Here is a 20,530-nt window from a genome sequence, read left to right on the forward strand (position 1 = left end):
ATAGCAACGACATGCGCATGGTAAATCTTCGTCACTAAAGCGCTTAAAAGTGAGGATCACGTGACATTTTGTTGGTCAACACTGCGTTGTGGTCGTCTGCTGACAAGAAACTGAAAAGAAAGAACCGATTTTACAGACTTAAAGAAGTAGTACATACGAAGGTGCAAGTGTTTATAAGGTATAGACAGTTCTTCTGTCAAATACTGAGCTCTTTCAGTTTCTTTAAAAATATTGATGAAATCAAATGTATGTTCAAGTAACATGTTTTCCATATCCAGCAATCTTTTCCACTAAACGTCTAAAGTTTGAGTTATAAACAAGCAGTTCTAAATAGCTTGAATTTCAGAGCAGTTTTCACATGTTTTTTGTGTGATATAGACGTGGGGTCCGACCATCTCAAACTTGTGGCATGTAGATCTATTTGTACTGTGGTAGATGGATTCCTATTTTCAAAAAAAGTTGGCTCAAAATATAGGCCTAGTAACAATTTACATTATCACATGCCGATGGATTTCTCTTTAATTGGAATGAAATGCTTTGCATCCTTCACAGTACAATACATTCCATATAATTTTGTTCAGTAGACATTACGGTTCTTTCCAATTGGGATACATTTTGTGTTTGTTTTCATTTGCTACGTTTAGTCAATTAACATTTTACATGCTGATTGACAAGAGGAAGTTGATTAGAATGTGTTGACTATTGAAGATTATTTTACGAACTATCAGTCCTCAAAAGTATACAGTAGATATTTTTCAAACTATCAGTCCTCAAAAGTTTACGTTTACTGTTTTTAGAACTTAATTATGCAGAGTAACATGTTTTTACCTATGCTAAATCTATCTGAATAACAATCCAGACTGAAAGATGAACCGAACCTAAAGACAGAAGTGAAAATTGTAGCACCCTGTATCAAACCAAGAAAAAATACTGTGGTGAATCGTGGTTAACCGTTTCAGTCTTACCAGTACTCATTGTGAAATGTATGCATTGAAGCCTTAATTTAAAATAGTATGATTTAATAGTTTTAACCATGCATGCTGAATTATTACCAGTCAGTTACTAGCTAGGTTATCTAGCTCATGTATCAAACAGTCTATGCGAAAGTCACCAGACCGTCGGTTTTTACCGTTAAAATTTAGGTCGGGTCGGACTCGGTAAAAAATTTCAGTATACTGTGAGGACCAAATGTCCGATAAAAAAGAAGGCCAAATAAATCTAAATTAAGAGGTCAAATTCCCCACAAATATCCTTTATTTGACCAATTTAGCAGTAATACCTGATTAATTTTCATGTATTACAACCCTGTCATGATCGTTTTTATTCTAATTCGAATTTCCTCTGTCAAGGATTAGAGATCTTTAGATAACTCATACGTAGATTTGGTTTGGAAAATATTTAGATAGCACATGCGTACATGTAGATTTGGTTGGGAAATTATTTTCAAATGATTATTGAACTTGAGTAACCATAATGAATTGTTTCAGGAAAAATAAATATGCATTGAAAGTGTATATTAAATTTAACGAAATCTTTGTTACACACCCATTCTCAATATAAGAGCACAAATGCCTATCTGATTTAAAAAAAAATAAAGTTCAAGATAACAATTTTTCTATCAATTACCTTTGAAAGAAAGTATCTGAAGATTTTGTTACAAGATTTTTTTTCATCAAATTTAAATACATGAAATAATGACAAGACGTTGAAGTAGGGGAGGATTTTATTCAAAAATGTAGCTGGAAATGTACGTTACTCTTTCTGCAATGTCCAAAAAGGTCTACAGAAAAAAATGTAGTCATTAAAAATCACAATTGGGATATCTCATCTTAAAACCAGCACATCCTACCAACTCTGTCAGCAACACATTCTCTCAGCATATGAACGTGCGTTTGATTTTTCCTTTCAAAAAACAAAGGTTACTTTTTGATCCAGATGTATAGAAATTTTTTATAATGTATGCTTTAAATTCTTCTCTCTGTTTTGATTAGAGCGATCAGTTTGGAATTTTGTCATTTTCTATAGATACTGGAACTTAACATGTACATTTAGTAAAATTCTATTTTGTAGTTACTGTCCTTTTTAACATATATCCATGTCGATTTAGAAAACTACGTAAATATAACGTACATTTCATTATTTATTTCTGTTTGATAAAAAGCTTAAAATTCATCGAACATTTCATCGTTTTGCGTCAGTTTATTCCAAAATAGATTCTGTATGTAATCACATTGTGTTATTTGTCACAATCACCACTATAAAGACACGGTTGCCTCAGAATATGAGTAGGTAACGTACATTTCAAACTTGTAATAATATGTAAGTAAATATTGAAAAAAAGCAATTATTGACATAAAAATCATTTCAATGAAGCGTTTTAACGCAGTAATATAAGAAATCATAATGTAACAAACGAGGTTATTTGTCATCAGCTACATGATTGTCACGTCACTTCGGTAACGTTCATTTCACATATTATTGGGGAGTCCCCTCCACCTCAGTTCATTACCATTCTTTTGTGCTGTTTCGCTGAAATTGACACCATTGCCTAGTTAGTTCTACCTGTGGGCAAGGGTACAGACAAAAACAAATAAGAGTAAGACATATTTTGCTAGGATCCAACAAATGTTCGTGTTTGGCCATTGAAACTTAACATAAATGATCAAAATCTATTCCGAATATATCCATCCACAGTCTTGTTAACAATTTCATTAGTATGCTGCAACATCGTTTGTCAAAACACAGACATACGTGCTTTTCAGCAGATCTGGAAAAATATAACCCAAAATGCAATGATTCAAACAAATCTGAGTATTGTGTACCTTTCATTAGTTGAAATGTACGTGACCGTCTTGTGTTTTTTTTTTGTTGTTTTTTTTTTTTTTTTTTACCAATTATAAGCCTGTGCATACCTTGTTTTAAATTATCAACAACAATTAAATGAATATTGACGAAAAGTCGCATATTAAAAGTAAACAAACTGCAAAAAGGTTGCCAAAGATGAATTAAGATGCTTAGAAATAAACTTTCTAGCACGTGGTAAAAGTCTACCACATTTACGAGGAATGGAGTGCAATGGCTTTATGTGGTCAGTTGTTAAATGGATTGTAACGATAATTTTGTTTCGCTCGTATAAACGCAATTCATTGACTAAACTTAAAAGAAAATGTCAGTTAGAAGTACGCAAAATGTACGTTACCATACGTAACGTACATTTCAAATATAAAAATCAATTCTCTTCCACAAGCGTACGTTACACACGCAATATATTGATATTATTTGAACTTGCATATCATAAGAAATGCATCATACAGGTTTCGTATTCAGAAATACATATCAGGTATCAAAATTATATCACATATAAATGACCTTAATATAATTTTTTTCCTCAGCAGAAAGGTTTCTTTTCATTAATTTTTGGGATTTAGCCGACCTCCAACCTTTGAAACTTTCCTTTGTGTACACATTCGAGTGTGTGAAAGTATGAGAATACATGAAGATTCGTGCGAGATTCGCTGAATTCGAATTTCATGGTAACGTACGTTTCAGTCACGTACATTTCGAATGACTACTTTTCATGTAAAAAATAACTTTTAATTGTGTTAAGCAAAACGTCTTTGCCAGTTTACAGGGTACAAGGGGTTGCTTATTCAGAGTCGTCTCATATTTTCTACTTAATATATATTCTTAATGGAAGGATATAGGTAACGTACATTTCTTTCTTATCTCTACGATTGAAAATGTCTTTTATTCCGTAAACATAGTTATAAAAGTTGCTCAAATTGTTCAATTTCATGTTACATTATCTAAGTATGAGTAAATAATCCTTTGAAATTTCAAATTTAGCCCATCAATAAATAAAGGAGAAAAGAACTATCAGTTGTATAATCTTTGTCTTTGCTTGTAAATTGGTTGGAATAGAATTAAGCGACAGGGACATTGCACAATAAAAATGATTTATTATCACAAAGAAAATGTATTTATTGTTATAAAAAGAAATGTATATGATACAAGGTTTAACTTATCAGAAAATTTTTACTTGAGAATCAAAACTGCATATTACACAGAGGGGATTCAGCATAATATTTGCCTCGGCGACAGTAACGTACATTTCAAATACGCTACTATAGTTGAATTTGGAACTTTTTAAATACCCTTTCAGATCGATAATTATATGAATTCTTATTCATTGTTATATGACTATTTATAATGTTGATTTGAAAATTACATCAGTGGTATGTCTTCTAAATGAAAATGAGGCGACATTATTTGAGCCCTTAAATTGAGAATGGGTGTACAGTGTCTTGTGTATAAGTCAAATATGAAGAAAAAAATGCATGCAATTGTATAAGAAGATACCTTTTACAAAGGAAAATTATAAAATAATAGTTAACTTGTCCATTTCACTCTGAATTTATTTAAGGTTAAATGTCACAGTGAGAATTAACCCCATCCCACCCAACCTCTCAATCTCAGTATCATAACGATGTATGGATTTAAAGTAAAAAAAGTCGGTCTGGTAATTGTTTGGTCTGGTAAAAATCTTATTTTTGCCAGACATTTTGTCCTGTAAAAATTTTAAACTTTCGCGTAGACTGATCAAATAACTGGCTGGTCTCAAATCATAGCCTGAAGACATTCAAAACTTTGATTCCAATAGGCCCTTTTGCACATATTGCAAAAAAAATCAACCATTGAATTCAGAACAGTTACTCCAGGATGAATGGTTAAGAAGGGGTAGGAAAGTCATGTGCATTTACAAAAAAAATGCATTGATGAGTAATTTTAATGCACTCTATGAACAAAATTAAAGTTAATCATTTGATAAACAAAATGCCTATAAATTTTGTTATAAACTTGAGAAAAAATGAAAACAAACTTAACAAAATATAGACTTGGAAAAGGTACACAGAATTCACCTTTTGTACATTTTATGCCATTTTATTACGTACATGTACTTCATCAAAAAACAGGTCACAACCAGTGCAGATACAAGACAGTCACTCACAGTAATCTGTTCTTTATGCTGATTGGAATGGCTGCAATATTCATAATGTATATATCTCAAAGCATACATAGAAAAAAAATTGTATATAAAGCATACATCTACCAACTTAAGTGATTTCTCGGAAATACAGTTGACCAGGGACATGTTTTGAATTTGAAAGCGCAATTTTATTATTCTATTCGATCAAGAATGTAAACAGTGCTCACAACAAATCCTGAATATTTTTTAGAAACACTATAGGTACAAAAACTTGAGCTGTTGCTAAAATTACAATTTTTTTTTTAATTTCAGACCCTCGGAGAAATGGCAACTACACAGTGCCAAAGAGAGAAAACTAAAGATGTAAGATGTTCAAGAAATGGCATTGAATATATACATGTGTAATGTATGCAGCAATGTAAATGTTTCCCTTTTAATGTACTGTTGCATTGATCTTGAGAGAACAGACCATTCATCATGCATTCAAGGAAAATGGTTTAAAAATCTCAGAAATTATAAGTGTAATTGATCATGTTGATTATGTGAACTGTTTAAAACTGCTTAATTTGAAATACTGTATACAGGGTTATTTTCGCCCCATCTTATTTTCGCCCTTTCACTCTTGCAAACAATTTTGCTCCATTTTAAATTTGCCCAGTCCTAGTTTTGTTTAAGAAGTTAAACTGTATTCTTTGAATTCACCCCGTTTTAAATTTGCCCAAATGAGGGTAGGGCGAAAGGGGTGAAAATAAAATGGGGGCGAAAATTTCCCTGTATACAGTATCATGTTTTCTGTCTGTTGTGTTTGTCTGTAAAGTTTGATATAAGGTTTGAGATAACTTTATTTTAAATTCAAACTTCAAATTTTGGCTATTAAGCTTTAATGACATTTTGATCATTATAATTTCAACAAAATTGTTTACACTTGTTCACAGGTATATATGTAACCATGATTAATTTTGATTTTAGTTGACAGGGATTTTTCCAAATGAGACTGTGACAGAACAGAAGTCCATACTGTTTGTGAAGAAACTTTTGGCTGTGGCAGTTTCAAACATTGCTTACCTAAGAGCCTTGTTTCCAGAGCATGCATTTGGAGATCGTTCAATTGAAGGTACAGATTAATTCCTTACAAGATTTGATAAAATGCTGTACAAATTTTAATTTAAGATGGATATTTATGGTTAGATACCATCATTTGAAAGGATTGGAAAATAAGAACAACAGTGTAATGTTTTTTATACTTTATCATTTTTCTATCAGATATCCAGTGTTTTCCCTAAGAACCGGCTACTGGCCAAATTGACTGCTTCAATTGACAAAAATGCCGCTTTGAAATAAAATTTTGTGGTTAGGTCCACAGAGATTTTGTTCATAAACCTCAGCCCCTAGCCTGTTACAACTTATCTCTAACCCTTTACTTTGAAATAAAGGGAAAACACTGGATATCACATACAATTTTACTTTAATGCTGTTAAGCAACCACCTGTATAGATTTCTCTAGCACGTACTGGCTCTCCCATCAATGAAAGAAACTTAAGTCTTTATACAATAATACAAATTTAAAATCAATAATACAATTTTAATTCTTATTAATTATTATATAATTGTGTATATTAAGTATTTTTTCTGCAACTGGAACTTAAATTCCTGTACTAACAATCAAAGAAAGCATTTTATTGCTTTTAATGCCATATACCTATAATTTCATTCCAATTAGAGTCCAATGACTGCATTTATAATTTTCATCCTATAGACCTACATTTGAAAACTTTGAGAGATGACAGTGCTTGTCCAGGAGTGTGTAAATTCATACAGTATATGAAAGGATGCTTTGATGCCTTGGACAAGAAATATGTAAGTACATGGAAATGTTGTATCAGAACACTACATGTGTATTGTGATTGTATGATTAAAATGTGCTTTACATAAGCTTGGACAAATTTCAAAATTTGTGACTGCATACCATAGCAGAAATAAATTTATACTACATACAAAATGTCTTTAATTTAAATTTAATAGTACAGTAAAACTCGTTAGTACGAACACGGATATTGCGAATTCACGGATAAAGCGAAGTCGATTTGGATCCCCAGCTATATAAATTTAATGAATTTTTTATACGGTTATAACGAATTACGGATATAGCGATGTAATTTCAAAGGTCCCAGCGACTTCGTTATAACCGAGTTTTGCTGTACTACAATGTATTAGCAGAATGTGGAAGATTTTTTTGTTATAATGTATTTTTTAAATTTCAGCTTAGAATACTTATCCTAGGGGTATGTAACTATTATTATCACTTATTTTCTGAATTCCTGAAAGCTCCCTCACTCTCTATATAAGTATAAAAACACCATAATATAAGCTGTTTTCAGTATCCTAGCTCACAATGATGCTACAGATGACAGTTAATTAGGACCCAGTATTAAGTCATCAATGGGCTGAAAGAATTCAGAATTTATTGCTGAAATTCAGATATAATTGGTTTTATTTTGCAACCAAGTCTTCAGTTTAAGGATATAAATTGTACTTCACATAGCATTTTGAAACATGGGTTGTTTTCTCAAAAGTCTCATATCTTTATTTTGAATAAAAGAAATGTTTCTGAAAGAAAAAAAAGTTTATTTGTTATTCGACAATTCGTGATCATTTGTAAAAATAAGTATGGTTCTACATTTCAGCTCTACCGTGATCCAGAAAACCCTGAGGTAAGTTGATTATTTAAGTATTCTGTATAATATACTGTAGAAGTACTTTTTTCCGCGTGGTATTCATTTACGCTATGCGCGATCATAAATATTCCGCGGAAATTTGTTCAAGCGTACTTAATATAAAAGTAAGGTATAGAGTGACAATTTAGAAAATCCGCGTAATTTTCTACCCGCGGATTAAACAGAAATTGAGATTCCGCGGAATTATGACCTTGTGGAAAAAAGTACGTCTACAGTATGTAATGGTTTGGATCATGGATATCAGCCTGGGTAGCTCAGTTGGTAAAGCACCTGACTAGAGATGCAGGGGTGTGGGTTCGATTCCTAGTCCAGCCATACATTTTCTCCTTTCCAGTAACAGATTTGGTGCTGTTGACCACCCCTGGTGAAAGTCCTGCCAGGGGGTAATAAGAACTTGGGTTGTGTCTTTTAGGGCAAAGACCGTTTAAGGAGGGTGGAATGTAATGGTTTGGGTTGTTGATATTGGCCTGGGTAGTTCAGTCGGTAGAGCACCTGACTACTGATGCAGGGATCCCGGGTTTGATTCCTGGTCCAACCATACATTTCCTCTCTTCCTGTTACACATATATATAAACCTGTGTAATATTTCTTTATATTCATTTAAGCATTCTTTATTATTAGCTCACCTGAGCCGAAGGCTCAATAAAAATTTGGTGGCATGTTTTAAAAATCTTCTTTTCAAGAACCACTGTGCCAGGAAAGATGAAACTTATATGGAAGCATCCTCAGGTAGTGTAGATTCAAGTTTTTACAAATCATGACCCCCGGGGGTAGGGCGGGACCACAATGGCCTACCAAAGTATTACAGAGAAATATATAGGAAAATTCTTTATTAAAATCTTCTTCTCAAGAACCACTGTGCCAGGAAAGATGAAGCTTATATGGAAGCATCCTCAGGTAGTGTAGATTCAAGTTTGTTCAAATCATGACCCCCGGGGGTAGGGCGGGGCCACAATGGCTGACCAAATTTTACATAGAAATATATAGGAAAATTCTTTAAAAATCTTCTTCTCAAGAACCACTGTGCCAGGAAAGATGAAGCTTATATGGAAGCATCCTCAGGTAGTGTAGATTCAACTTTTTACAAATCATGACCCTTGGGGGTAGGGCGGGGCCACAATGGCCGACCAAAGTTTTACATAGAAATATATAGGAAAATTCTTTAAAAATCTTCTTCTCAAGAACCACTGTGCCAGGAAAGGTGAACCTTATATGGAAGCATCCTCAGGTAGTGTAGATTCCAGTTTGTTCAAATCATGACCCCGGGGGTAGGGCGGGGCCAAAATGGCCAACCAAAATTTTACATAGATATATATAGGAAAATTCTTTAAAAATCTTCTTCTCAAGAACAGGTCATAATTGATCATATTTATATGGAAGTATCCTCAGGTAGTGTAGATTCAAGTTTGTTCAAATCATGACCCCCGGGGGTAGGGCGGGGCCACACTGGCCAATCAAAGTTTAACTTAGAAATATATAGGAAAATTCTCTAAAATCTTCTTCTCAAGAATAGTAAAGCCATAATTGATCATATTTATATCATATGGAAGCATCCTCAGGTTGTGTAGATTCATGTTTGTTCAAATCAAGACCCCCGGGGGTAGGGCGGGGCCACAGTGGACGACTAAAGTTTTACATAGAAATATATAGGAAAATTCTTCAAAAAAATCTTCTCCTCCAAAATAGAAAAGCTATAATTGATCATATTTTTATTGAAATCATGCCCCGGGTGGGGGTGGGGGGCAAAATGGACAACTAAAGTTTTACATAGAACTATATAGGAAAATTCTTTAAAATCTTCATCTCAAGAAAATCAAAGCTATAATTGATCTTGTTTATATGGAAGCATTCTCAGGTAGTGTAGATTCAAGTTTGTTCAAATTATAACCCCCGGGGGTAAGGCGGGGCCAAAATGGCTATCCAAAGTTTTACATAGATATATATAGGAAAATTCTTTAAAAATCTTCTTCTCAAGAATAGCAAAGCCATGATTGGTCATGGGACTACTTTAAGATTTAAACTTTTCAATAATAAACCAATTTCTACTTTTTCCTAGCCACAGTGCTCAGGTGAGCGATGTGGCCCATGGGCCTCTTGTATAATATTACTTTGAAGGTTGCTGACTGTTTACAGAAATATATGATTGATCAATCATATGAAGATATCTATATATTTCTGTAAAGAGTCAATAACAAGCTTATTATATATAAATGATTTATTTTCCCATCACTTGGATAGAAATAAATAATTTCTTAAAAAAAAAAATTAAAATGGTTAGGTGTCATCTATATTACTAGATAAAAGTGCTCGCCTTCCAGAGGTGCATGTCCACCAAAATATAGTTGTGTCATATGTTTGAACCAATGAAATTGCAAAAATTCAGTTGAAAAATAATACATGTAATACATTTACTTCTTTACATATTGTTTCATATGATGAAAGAGGGATAATATTCATGAAAGACTGCATTAATTTTTTTTTGGAATATTTAATTCAACCTTATAAGATCAATCATTTGGTGATGCTACATGTATTTAACTTTCTTTTGTAGACCTTGATTGAATCCTACACATTCAAGTTCAGCTATGCAGATGAGACAGGAGTAGATATCTACAGGTAAGGAAGCAGGTGGATTTTTTTTTTCTGTTTAAGACGTACAGATCTGAAAAGTTTGAGATACAAACTCTTTGAATATGAATTTTAAGTTGAATTATTTTTTTATTTTGAAAACAAGATTTAGGCACTATAACTTTTGTGGGTGGGGGTGGGGTTAAATAAGGAATGAATACACATTGAAGGTAAAAGACAAATTAAAGTAGCTTAAGTATTCTTATTTGGAATAAGTTTGGTTAAAATGGAAAGTGTGTGTCAGTGATAGAAGTATGTACTTTAGATGCTTATCCCTATTTTGTGGGTACAAGACCTGGATGACTATTATGATTTTCATTTCATTTCCCCAGTCATCAAGATGAGTATTTCAAAATGCTAACCTGCAAGGTTGTCCTTCAAAAACAAATAGTTGTAATAGTTCAAAAAATGCAAGTGCTTTATATTTCAGTTTGTTGGTTAATTATAATATATTTTTAACTTAAAAAATATAAATATATTTAGAAATAACCAAAAGATATCAAGTGCCAACACTGCGAGTGAAATCAAGAAAGCCACAATTCGCCTCCTTCGCACAATTGTTGTTTTAACACAAACAATGAATGCCATTCCGGAAGACACTATGCTGACCATGAAGTTGCTATATTATGATGATGGTAAGATTTATTTGGACATCTAAATTATATTTTGTTATTTGTATATTGTAAACAAACTATTATTCGCATCATCTTATATTCGCGATTTGTCAGTTTGAAATCCATCTGAGATGATTAAGTTTTGATACTGAGGAAATATTTTCTACAACGACAAAGGAAATATATGGTTTGCTGCCATTAATATTTGCAAGTTAAAGTAGGTCGCAAAACTTGCAAACATTTCTCACACCCGAATAAAAGTCAGTTTACAGTATTACATTGATTGTTTAAAGTAGGGGCTGACAAAGTCTATTACCTGACACCCTAGATGAATTACAGAGGGGGCAAGTAAATTTTTGCTGGGCACTAACTCTTGGGCAGGTGACCAATAAGTGGACAATTACAGTGATAGTAATAGTGAAAGGCCCACAAAAATCATCTAAGCATACACCGTCTGGAAAAAAAAAGGATTTAATAAAACAATTCTTAACAAATCAACACTGTAAAGTCATGACACAACCTTGCATATTTTACGTACCTACTGAAGGGAGTTTTTTTTAACTGCTAGCAATATTCAAAGCAGCAAGGAATATTTCAACCATGCAGTTGTCAGTGGGCAAGTGCTTGAAGAAATCTATATGTCAGCCCATTAAACACATATTTTCTAAGTTGTTCTTTAATTTGTCAATCTAATTTTGTAGTTACCCCTCCAGAATATGAACCCCCTGGATTTAAGCCATCCACATGCACAGATTTCAAATATGAAGAGGAACCTGTGACCATCAATGTTGGAGATGTTGCAACTGTAAGATTTCTCTTGTAAAAGTTGAAGGGTTGTTTAAAGGGATGTTGAAACATTTGACAAATAGAAAACAATACATTTCTAATGCACTGGATTTTCTGCCATGTAAAGAAGGTGTAAAAACAAGTTTTATTCCTAATTGTACATGTAAATATAATTGAAATACTTGATAATAATGGCTTATATATACTTTATTATGCATGTTGCCTATTTTACTAGCCTTTCCACAGGTATGTTTATCTGTTGATATTATATTTTTGCAGATTTTTGTTTATTTTAGAACAAATTTATGTTCATTTCATCTGAGCCAAAGGCTCAATCAAGTGAGCTTTTCTGATGGAAATTTGTCTGACGATTGATTAACTGTTTATTGTATGCACAAGTATAATTATGGAAGTTTGTTTAAAACATTTTTATATATTCGCTATATATGCTTCTCTACAATAGGTACAGTACCAACTTTAACTTAGCTGTCTAAGAGCTTTCTTGGATAAAGCTAATTGGAATTTTATAGTTGAAAGATTGGACGGGCACTCTACCATAATATTTGTTAAAGATATGAAAAAAAGCTTGTGTCTTTTAAAAATAGCAGCTTCTGTATATTGGGTAATTTTAGATGCGAGATAGCTGTTGAATAAACAATTTTCATGTGGGTTTCATTTAAGGCATGAAGAGATCTATGAATTCATATCCTCCATGAAATGAAAAATTTCAAATCTTGTATCAGCTCAACACTTCTTCAGCCACCAAATCTAATCCCAATGAACTAGTAGCTTGTCCTAAAACTACAAAAATAGTAATAAATTTGGGGCAACCTAAAGACTTTTTTTCACCTGTTCATTATTTTTAAAAGAAATGTAAAACATGTGAAAGGAATAGAGTGGTCCATGGGCCTCTTGTTTTATTTATTTCCCACTGAGAGTGGAACAAGTTTTGTTAATGTTAATGCAGAATTATAAAGTCTAAGATTATAGATGCTGTTTATGTTCATACTAACAATTCCTGTATATTACAATAAGGGCATTTAAATTAAATATAAAATCTACTTTAAAATTCACTATATATACTTTATAAACAAATTGTTTATACGTATATATAACATTTCGGATATATAGTGTCAGAAGTAAATTTGTACCTTAATAAGGTCCCTATATGTCTTTGCTTAATATCTGTTTTTTACTGTATAAAGTATAAGTCTGCATTTACCAGTAATTTGCAAAAATATTTAATTTTCTTTGCAGATACTTTTCTGAGTCTGGTATCTTATTTCTTTTACAGAATTAAAATGAGGGTGAAAACAAATGAAGCAATGTTTGACATCAAGGAGGAGGAGACAGCTGAGATGAAGACAGAGACTGAAGTTCACACTTTATGTAAAGTAGGCTTCAAACACTGTATTGAGCTAGACATCTAAAGAGCATCAGTTTTTCTTTAGATTCTTGAGCAACAGATAAATGTAGTTGAGAATGTTAATTTACTTCCCAATGAATGAATGCAATTGCCTCAGAGGTCACTAGTTATCTCTCAATTAGATGAATGATTACAATTATCAATAACATATTTTTATGTAGGTAATGTTAGTGTTATTATCATATAATACAATATACATATACAATAACGCAAAGTTAGAATAAACCTTAAGAAACTTGAATTGCACAATTGAATACAAATATTTACCTTAATACATGCAAAGCATTTCTAAATTCTTTCAAGGACACTAAAAAAGATGAGAAGATAAAGAAAGATGAATCACAACCAACTCCAGTGGTCCCAACAGAAAGTCCAGAAATTCCAGGTAGAAGACTGATTAGATACTGACCTACTGAAAATTAGACATCTGAATGTCTGTGCTGATGACCAAGATCTTTCATCTTGTTGAAATTCTCAAAACATCAGACCAGGAAAAAAAATGCCAAAAATCATCAAACTGTTTATCATGATGCTTCTAATGGAAGCCATGAGATTTAATTTTCCCTCAGTATTTTGAAGTAAAAATAATTGATTTTAAATTTTAAAGAGTAGTTTAATCTCTAGTGCAGATTTTCTCATTTTTTTTTTTCTGCAATGGACAAACAAATATCAAGTTTTAATGAATTCATACAAATTAAGTCCCGATATTTTTGGCTAATCATAGTGATAAGTGAGCCATTGAGATGTAGAAGTATGAGCTGATGGTTGAGGAAGGTTTATGATTTTCTAATAAATTTTCTTGATTCTCTTAAGTTGGAAATGCTTGAAGATATTATATAATATGCATGTTTTGTAGGTTCTGATGGTAAAGCAGTTGAAATGCTTGGCTCTGAAATGAGTCAGATGACAGAAACTGAGGAGGAATTTGGGGTCCGATGTCCATGTGGTTGTAATGAGGTCAGTGAATAACAACACTGTGAAGATTGTCTGTATGTATTATAAGAGATTTTGTAACACTCATGTAACATACCATTCTAAATTGTAGGATGATGGACTGATGGTGTTATGTGCCATCTGCAAGTACTGGCAACATGGGCTATGCTTCTGTATCAAGGAGGAATATGAGGCCCCAGAACACCATGTGTGTGATGTCTGTGCTGATGTTAGTATGAAATGACATTTATTCTCTGACAATTAATTTAGCCATATAATGCCATAAAAAGCATGACTTGTAATATGGCAATATACTGTAATTAATGGGAAAAAATGAGATACTTAATCTTATTTTGTTTTCACAGAAAGATGATCCTATAAAGCAGCCAACAGATCCCTATCTGTACAAGCTGAGTCCTATAGCTATTCAGGTGAATACCTCTAACCAGTAATTATAATATGTTATTTATAGAGTTATATCAGTGATGAAAGTCAAATGTGGAATTGCTTTAATACCAGTTAATTGCAATTTCTGATGAATAAATCACTGGTTGATCCTATTACATGTATTTAAATTAAAGTGATAGAGTCGGTATCCATGTTTGTATGTGTGATTCATTTGAGAAATAGGATGGTATTTTAGCCATAAATATGGCGATTCTGTTAATTCAAAACTAAACTTTTGATCTAATGGGAAAAATGGAAATGAAGTCCATCATAATGCAGTTTGGCAATAATAGCTTCAAGGACCAATACTCAGTGGGCATGAGCAGAACATGGTTCACAGATATAAATTGGATTATGAATAGAATTTTAAGCAGGTTTTATGCACCAGCAACAATAATTTGAATAATGTTTACCTTATAATTGCTACACACATTCATATAAATTAAATATGCAGGTAGTGAGTAAATGCATAGTGGTAACAAGTTATTACACTTTCTATTACTATATTTATTTAGTATTGATCATCCTTATATTGAGGTACCAAAGCAGCCTAACATAATGCCTAGGATGCCCAGGGCTTCCCAACCCTTCTATTTAATTTCTTAAAGTATTCTGTGATTCAACAAAAAATTTCAAAAAGTCCTTTGTTACCCTGTTCTTTGGGCAAAATGATACAGTAAAACTTGGTTATGACAAAGTCACTGGGGCCTTTGAAATTACTTTGCTATATCTGTAATTTGTTATATCCGTATAAGGAATTCATTAAATTTATATAGTTGGGAATCCAAAATAATTTCGCTATATTTGTGAATTCACAATATCCGTGTTCGTACAAGTTTTGCTGTAGCCCACTTATGCACCTTTTTATTTATCTTAGACAACATGTCTGTACAGAAGAGCTCTGATGGCAGCTACTGAGTCCAGCAGAGTTGTGGCACCAAGTCTGGCTAAGAGGCTGGGAGTAGAAGTAAATATTGCACATGGACTCATTGACAGAATGGAAAAAGAAGGATATGTGAAGAATTCTGGGAAGGGCAAAAAGTGAGATATTATTAAGTAAATCGAAGTTTACAAAGTACATTTTACTGATGTAATAAATGATATTGATAGACTTGCATACATATAGTATAATATGCATATATCTTTTTTTTAGGCTGGGAAAAATGGTAGACAATGAGAAAATAATGAATGAGGGAGTTGAAAAGTACCTTATTAATAAGACTGTCATCAACAATGAAGAAAATAAGGTATATGCTTTAAAAAAAAATAACCCACCTGATTTGAAAATTTTAATTTGATAAGCTCTCATGAAGCAAAGTATTTCAATCGGAACTTTTAGATTCTGACTTCTTGTTCTGTATTTTAGATGGAAGAGACACAAGATGTTGAGTCAACTGAAAAGGTAAGTAAGAAAAAGGAAGAAAAGTTTTTCAGTTTACCTCAGGAGTTGAGTAAGCTTACATGTATTTAGGAATCACTGTCTAGCTTATTGGGTATTCCAGGGCATGAATGATAGTTGGAAAGGTAAGTTAATTTGTATAACAGGTGAAGTCTGTTATGCTTAAATTATCCCATGGTTCCAACTGTTGTTGATGTCCCTGGATTTACATTGTCTGGATAAGCCTTCCCCTTTTTTAAGAGGTTCAATCCCACAAAGCTATAAGCCCTACCTCTAAACACTTGCACAGATGATGCATCTAGGTATTCATACAACCAGTTTGGATGTCTAATCTTAATTTCTACTGAATCTTACTAAATTTTCAGGTTGATTGAACGGAAAAATATTTTGGGGAGCAAGTCCAATCCCAAATGTCTTGAAGTCCTACCGAGACCAAACTTGCACAGATATTGCATCTAAGGATGCACACTACCAAAATATTTATTGAGTGTGGGACTTTGCCTTATTTTCTCCTTGATTTCCAACTGTCATGTGAATGACCTGACATTATTACATGTACTTAAATGTATCAGGTTTGTTAATGATTGTGTACTGAAATATATGAGGTTAATCAATCTGATAGACCTTCAACTGGAGGTTTTTCTTCAAAATTGTTCTTAACTTTCAGTTGGCAATTGATCCATTTAAATTTTGCAGTGGCTATCAAAGCATAAAGGGAGATCACACGTCTAATTATATATACGCATATAAAGTCTACATGATCATTAAAAGTGGGAGATATTTATATATGAATTTGAGACAGTTATGTTCTATAATTAGTAGAATCTGTACATGTGTAGTTCACTTATATGGCATAATTATGTGGCCTGGCTCAACTTCTTGCGTAATTTTCGAAGCGACAAATAATCAAATGTTTTTGTAGGTTAAAAGTGGTTTAAATAATATCCAATTGTATACCTTCTGATGGTATAGGGACAGAATAACATTAGCAATTTAATTTTTTTTTCCATTGCTGAAAAAAGCACATAGAAAAAATTACTGACATGACTGAAGATATGGAGCTTGGAGAACAGAAAAAGCGAAGGAAAAAGAAACTGGGACCAATATCAGAGGTAATACATATACATGTATACATATATTTATGTTTTCATCGAAGTGCAATTTTTTTAAACCATAAAAGCAAGAAGGCTTCCTTATACCACCTCCATAAATTGAAAATTACTATTGAACTAAATTAATGAAATAATGAAAACATGTTCTTTATGAAATAGATTTTGAACTTTATTAATTTTTAGCTCTACTTATGCGATAGTAATGCGTCCGTCGTCCGTCTGTCTGTAAACAATTTTTCAAAATGCTACTCCTCCAACAGTTTTGGTCTGATTTCAATATAACTTGGCACACAAGTAAACTACACTAAGATACATAATTCTTTATATCGGTTTTTGATTTCAATGAATGATGTTGCCGTGGTTACTAAAAGTAGAAATTTCTGTGAAATTCTTTCAAAATGCTACTTCTCCTACAGTTTTGGTTTGATTTCAATGTATTTTGGCTAACAAGTAGACTATACTAAGATACATAATTCTGTGTATTGGTTTTTGATTTCATTGAACGGTGTTGCCATGGTTACTATAAATAGACATTTCTGTGAAATTCCTCTAAAACGTTACTCCTCGTACAGTTTTGGTCCGATTTCAATATAAGTTGGCACACAAGTAGACTACACTAAGATACATAATTCTATATATTGGTTTCTGGTTTCGATGAACGGTGCTGCTGTGGTTATTAAAAATAGAAATTTCCGTGGAAAACATTCAAAATGCTACTCCTCCTGCAGTTTTAGTCTGATTTCAATATAACTTTGCACACAAGTAGACTGCACTAAGATACATAATTCTATATATCGGTTTCTGGTTTCAATGAACGGCGTTGCCATGGTTACTAGAAATAGAAATTTCCATGAAAAACTTTCAAAATGCTACTCCTCCTACAGTTTTGGTCTGATTTCAATATAACTTGACACACAGGTAGACTACACTAAGATACATAATTCTGTATATCAACTTCTGATTTTGAAGAAAAGTGTTGCCATGGTTACTAACATTAAGAATTTCTGTGAAATACTTAAAAAGTGCAATTCCAAATACAACTTTAGTCTGCTTATAGTACATGTATAATGTGGCATGCAAGTATTAATATACACTGAGATACATGATCATTATTCTATTTATTGCTGTTGTGAAGTTTCAGGTCCCAACTGCCAATTTTGTTTTTTTTGTTTAAAGTACAAACCAGTAGAGCTACAGTCTCGACAGAGAATTCTGGTTTCACAAAAGTAATCTGATGATCTGATTTAAAACTTATTTATAGAATGTGATTTAAATTCTGATGCAATAAATAATATAGGTCAGACAAAGTCCTCGTCTACTGCAAAAGAAACCTGATGATGACAAAGATTCTCAGCAGATTCAGAGAAAAGGCAAGAAAAGAGCGTGCTCAAAGATATATGAGGTATGATGAACATTGGTAAATTATCTGTGATATAAATACTTTTCAATTTCACTGTGTTAGTGAACAAAATTGATTCAAAATTTTCCATTTATGATATAGGTTTTAAAATCGCAGAAAATATAACAGTTATAATTCTTAATATAAATAGCATTTCAAGGCTCAGATATTTAGTAGCATGCTCAACGTCAAATAAGGAAAGGAACTGGACTTCAAGATAATGATGTTTTAAAAATGGACATCCAATATTTAGAAAATACTGAAAAATGGATATTTTTCCTATGATATCAAACTACAAACATCACTAGATAGGCAGTTGCTGTATGTTGTTTTTTTTTCAACTGTCTGGCAAATTTTATGCTGACAAACTTAACGTACATATATTTTCAGAATTCTGAGTTTGAGATTGCTGACAGTCAGGATGTGACAGTTGATGAAGACTATCCCAGAAGTAAGAAGAAAGCAAGTGATGTTTCTAAGGCCATCATGGTTTGATGAGAGACTGTACCAGCATTAAAACATGCCAACAGAGATAAAGTCCTGAAAATTGAATGTATATATTTTAGAATTTATGAAAACTGAATCATTTCTTAAATTTTTGACTTACTTGTCAGATTATAGTGCAAAGTCTAGTAGGTTTTCGGTCTATGAATTTTATGTGAATTCAGTTCATCAACCTCCCTCAGCAAATAAATCCCCATTTTTGTCATTTAGGTAATAACTTTACTTAACCTTAAGTAAATTGAGAGAATGTTTTCAATATCTCAGGGCAAAAGAGGACACAAACTATGAATATTAGGCCATTGTACATGGAAATAAACTTTTGGCACAGGCAAATAATTTTGAAGATAGCATTCAATTTTATTAATTAAAATTCTTCTAACTTCAGAATTTGGGCTTTTGTATGCAATATCATATAACAGCTATTGTTGAATTTAGGGTTTAGGGTTGGTTGGAGTTGTTCTCCACTCAATTACAATTTGCCCAAATTAAATCATTATCTGTCCAAATGAAAAGCATGACTTGATAATTATCTTCCATGAAATTCATATATGAGTACATTTTGTAGTCAATACTTGTAGCCAAGTCTTAGCGGACTGACTTTAAATTTTGCATTTGTAAATCTGTCTATAATACCTCGTATATGAAACTTTGACTAAAACTTAATTGTATTGCTTGTTTATAATGGATATTTATCTTCTTAAGCACTGATCACAACCCAGAATGATCAATGTTTCAGTGTATTGATTAACAAATGCTTTTCATTTTGGTCATATTGTCTTTTTTTTCCCCCTTCGTTTATAAGAAGTTTTAATATCTAATTGCTCATGATATAAAATATTTGGAATAATAATACATGTACAATAATGATGATTCAAACAATTTTAACTTTGTTATTGTTGTAATGTGTTGTATTTTTTGTTTGAAAGTTTTGCTATGGAAATCTTGAAATTATTGAAAAGTGAGAATTTTATGCTTGTCTCAAGAATTATAATTGTGTTGTGTATTCCTTTTTTTCTCTGTTATACTTGCAAGTGTGAGTACTTTGTTGATTTTAGTCTTATTTGTTGTTAGATCATACACTGTCTAGATAACAGAGTAGTCTTAAATTGTTTTTATTGTTGATTATTTTTTGGTACTATACAATCAATAAAAAATTGTTGTTAAAAAGTAAATTTTATTTTTTATATTGTCTCTGATTAGGATAATTCAACTGTCCTTGGAGTATACAATTATAGATGTTTTTGAGGTCAGTACTTGATTTAGATACTTGAGGAGTACATGCTTCACTGTAATGCTCAAAGGATGAGGTGCATATTAAATATCTAAGGGGGCTAAATCATCGCATTGATTAACAAGATATGTTTGTGAAACACTGATGCCCCTATATGACAGCTTTTGGAAAAAGTTTAAAGTTTTTAATATGTGGGTCAAACTTCAAGGTCAAATTAAAGGTACCCAGAAGAAGACCTTGTCATAAGAAATACACATGTAAAATATCAAATCCCTGGCTCAAACTGTTTCAAAATCATGGCCAAGGTTGTAGTTTTTCAGATGTAGGTC

The 20,530-nt window shown here is 32.3% G+C and overlaps 1 protein-coding gene across 2 annotated transcripts; it reads left to right on the forward strand.

Moving 5' to 3' along the window:
* The first annotated feature begins 66 nt into the window (after positions 1-66).
* LOC134272948 (HORMA domain-containing protein 1-like) lies at positions 67-20,097 on the forward strand. Of its 2 annotated transcripts, none has more exons than XM_062755120.1 (20): positions 67-178; positions 5,300-5,350; positions 5,957-6,101; positions 6,744-6,844; positions 7,249-7,269; positions 7,672-7,698; positions 10,274-10,338; positions 10,834-10,985; positions 11,666-11,778; positions 13,043-13,144; positions 13,480-13,561; positions 14,033-14,133; positions 14,222-14,338; positions 14,475-14,540; positions 15,434-15,597; positions 15,710-15,803; positions 15,923-15,958; positions 16,978-17,067; positions 18,365-18,469; positions 18,857-20,097. In XM_062755120.1, exons 2-20 carry the CDS (start codon positions 5,312-5,314, stop codon positions 18,959-18,961), a joined length of 1,725 nt encoding a protein of 574 aa, XP_062611104.1. In that variant the 5' UTR covers positions 67-178; positions 5,300-5,311; the 3' UTR covers positions 18,962-20,097. The 2 variants fall into 2 exon arrangements, with proteins under 2 accessions (XP_062611104.1, XP_062611105.1); XM_062755121.1 differs by having other exon boundaries at positions 141-161.
* Positions 20,098-20,530: the final 433 nt, after the last annotated feature.

Source organism: Saccostrea cucullata, unplaced genomic scaffold (assembly GCF_032062105.1).
Source record: "Saccostrea cucullata isolate Sc308-1 unplaced genomic scaffold, CSIRO_AGI_Scuc_v1 ctg7858, whole genome shotgun sequence".
In the NCBI taxonomy this organism is placed as follows: Eukaryota; Metazoa; Mollusca; class Bivalvia; order Ostreida; family Ostreidae; genus Saccostrea; species Saccostrea cuccullata.

What these genes read in the sequence shown, in the direction of transcription:
- LOC134272948 (XM_062755120.1), top strand. Translation starts at nt 5,312, where the DNA reads ATGGCAACTACACAGTGCCAAAGAGAGAAAACTAAAGAT. An exon ending in TGGAGATCGTTCAATTGAAG is followed by an intron (nt 6,102 to 6,743) that starts GTACAGATTAAT and finishes TTCATCCTATAG; the next exon opens with ACCTACATTTGAAAACTTTG. An exon ending in AACTGGGACCAATATCAGAG is followed by an intron (nt 17,068 to 18,364) that starts GTAATACATATA and finishes TAAATAATATAG; the next exon opens with GTCAGACAAAGTCCTCGTCT.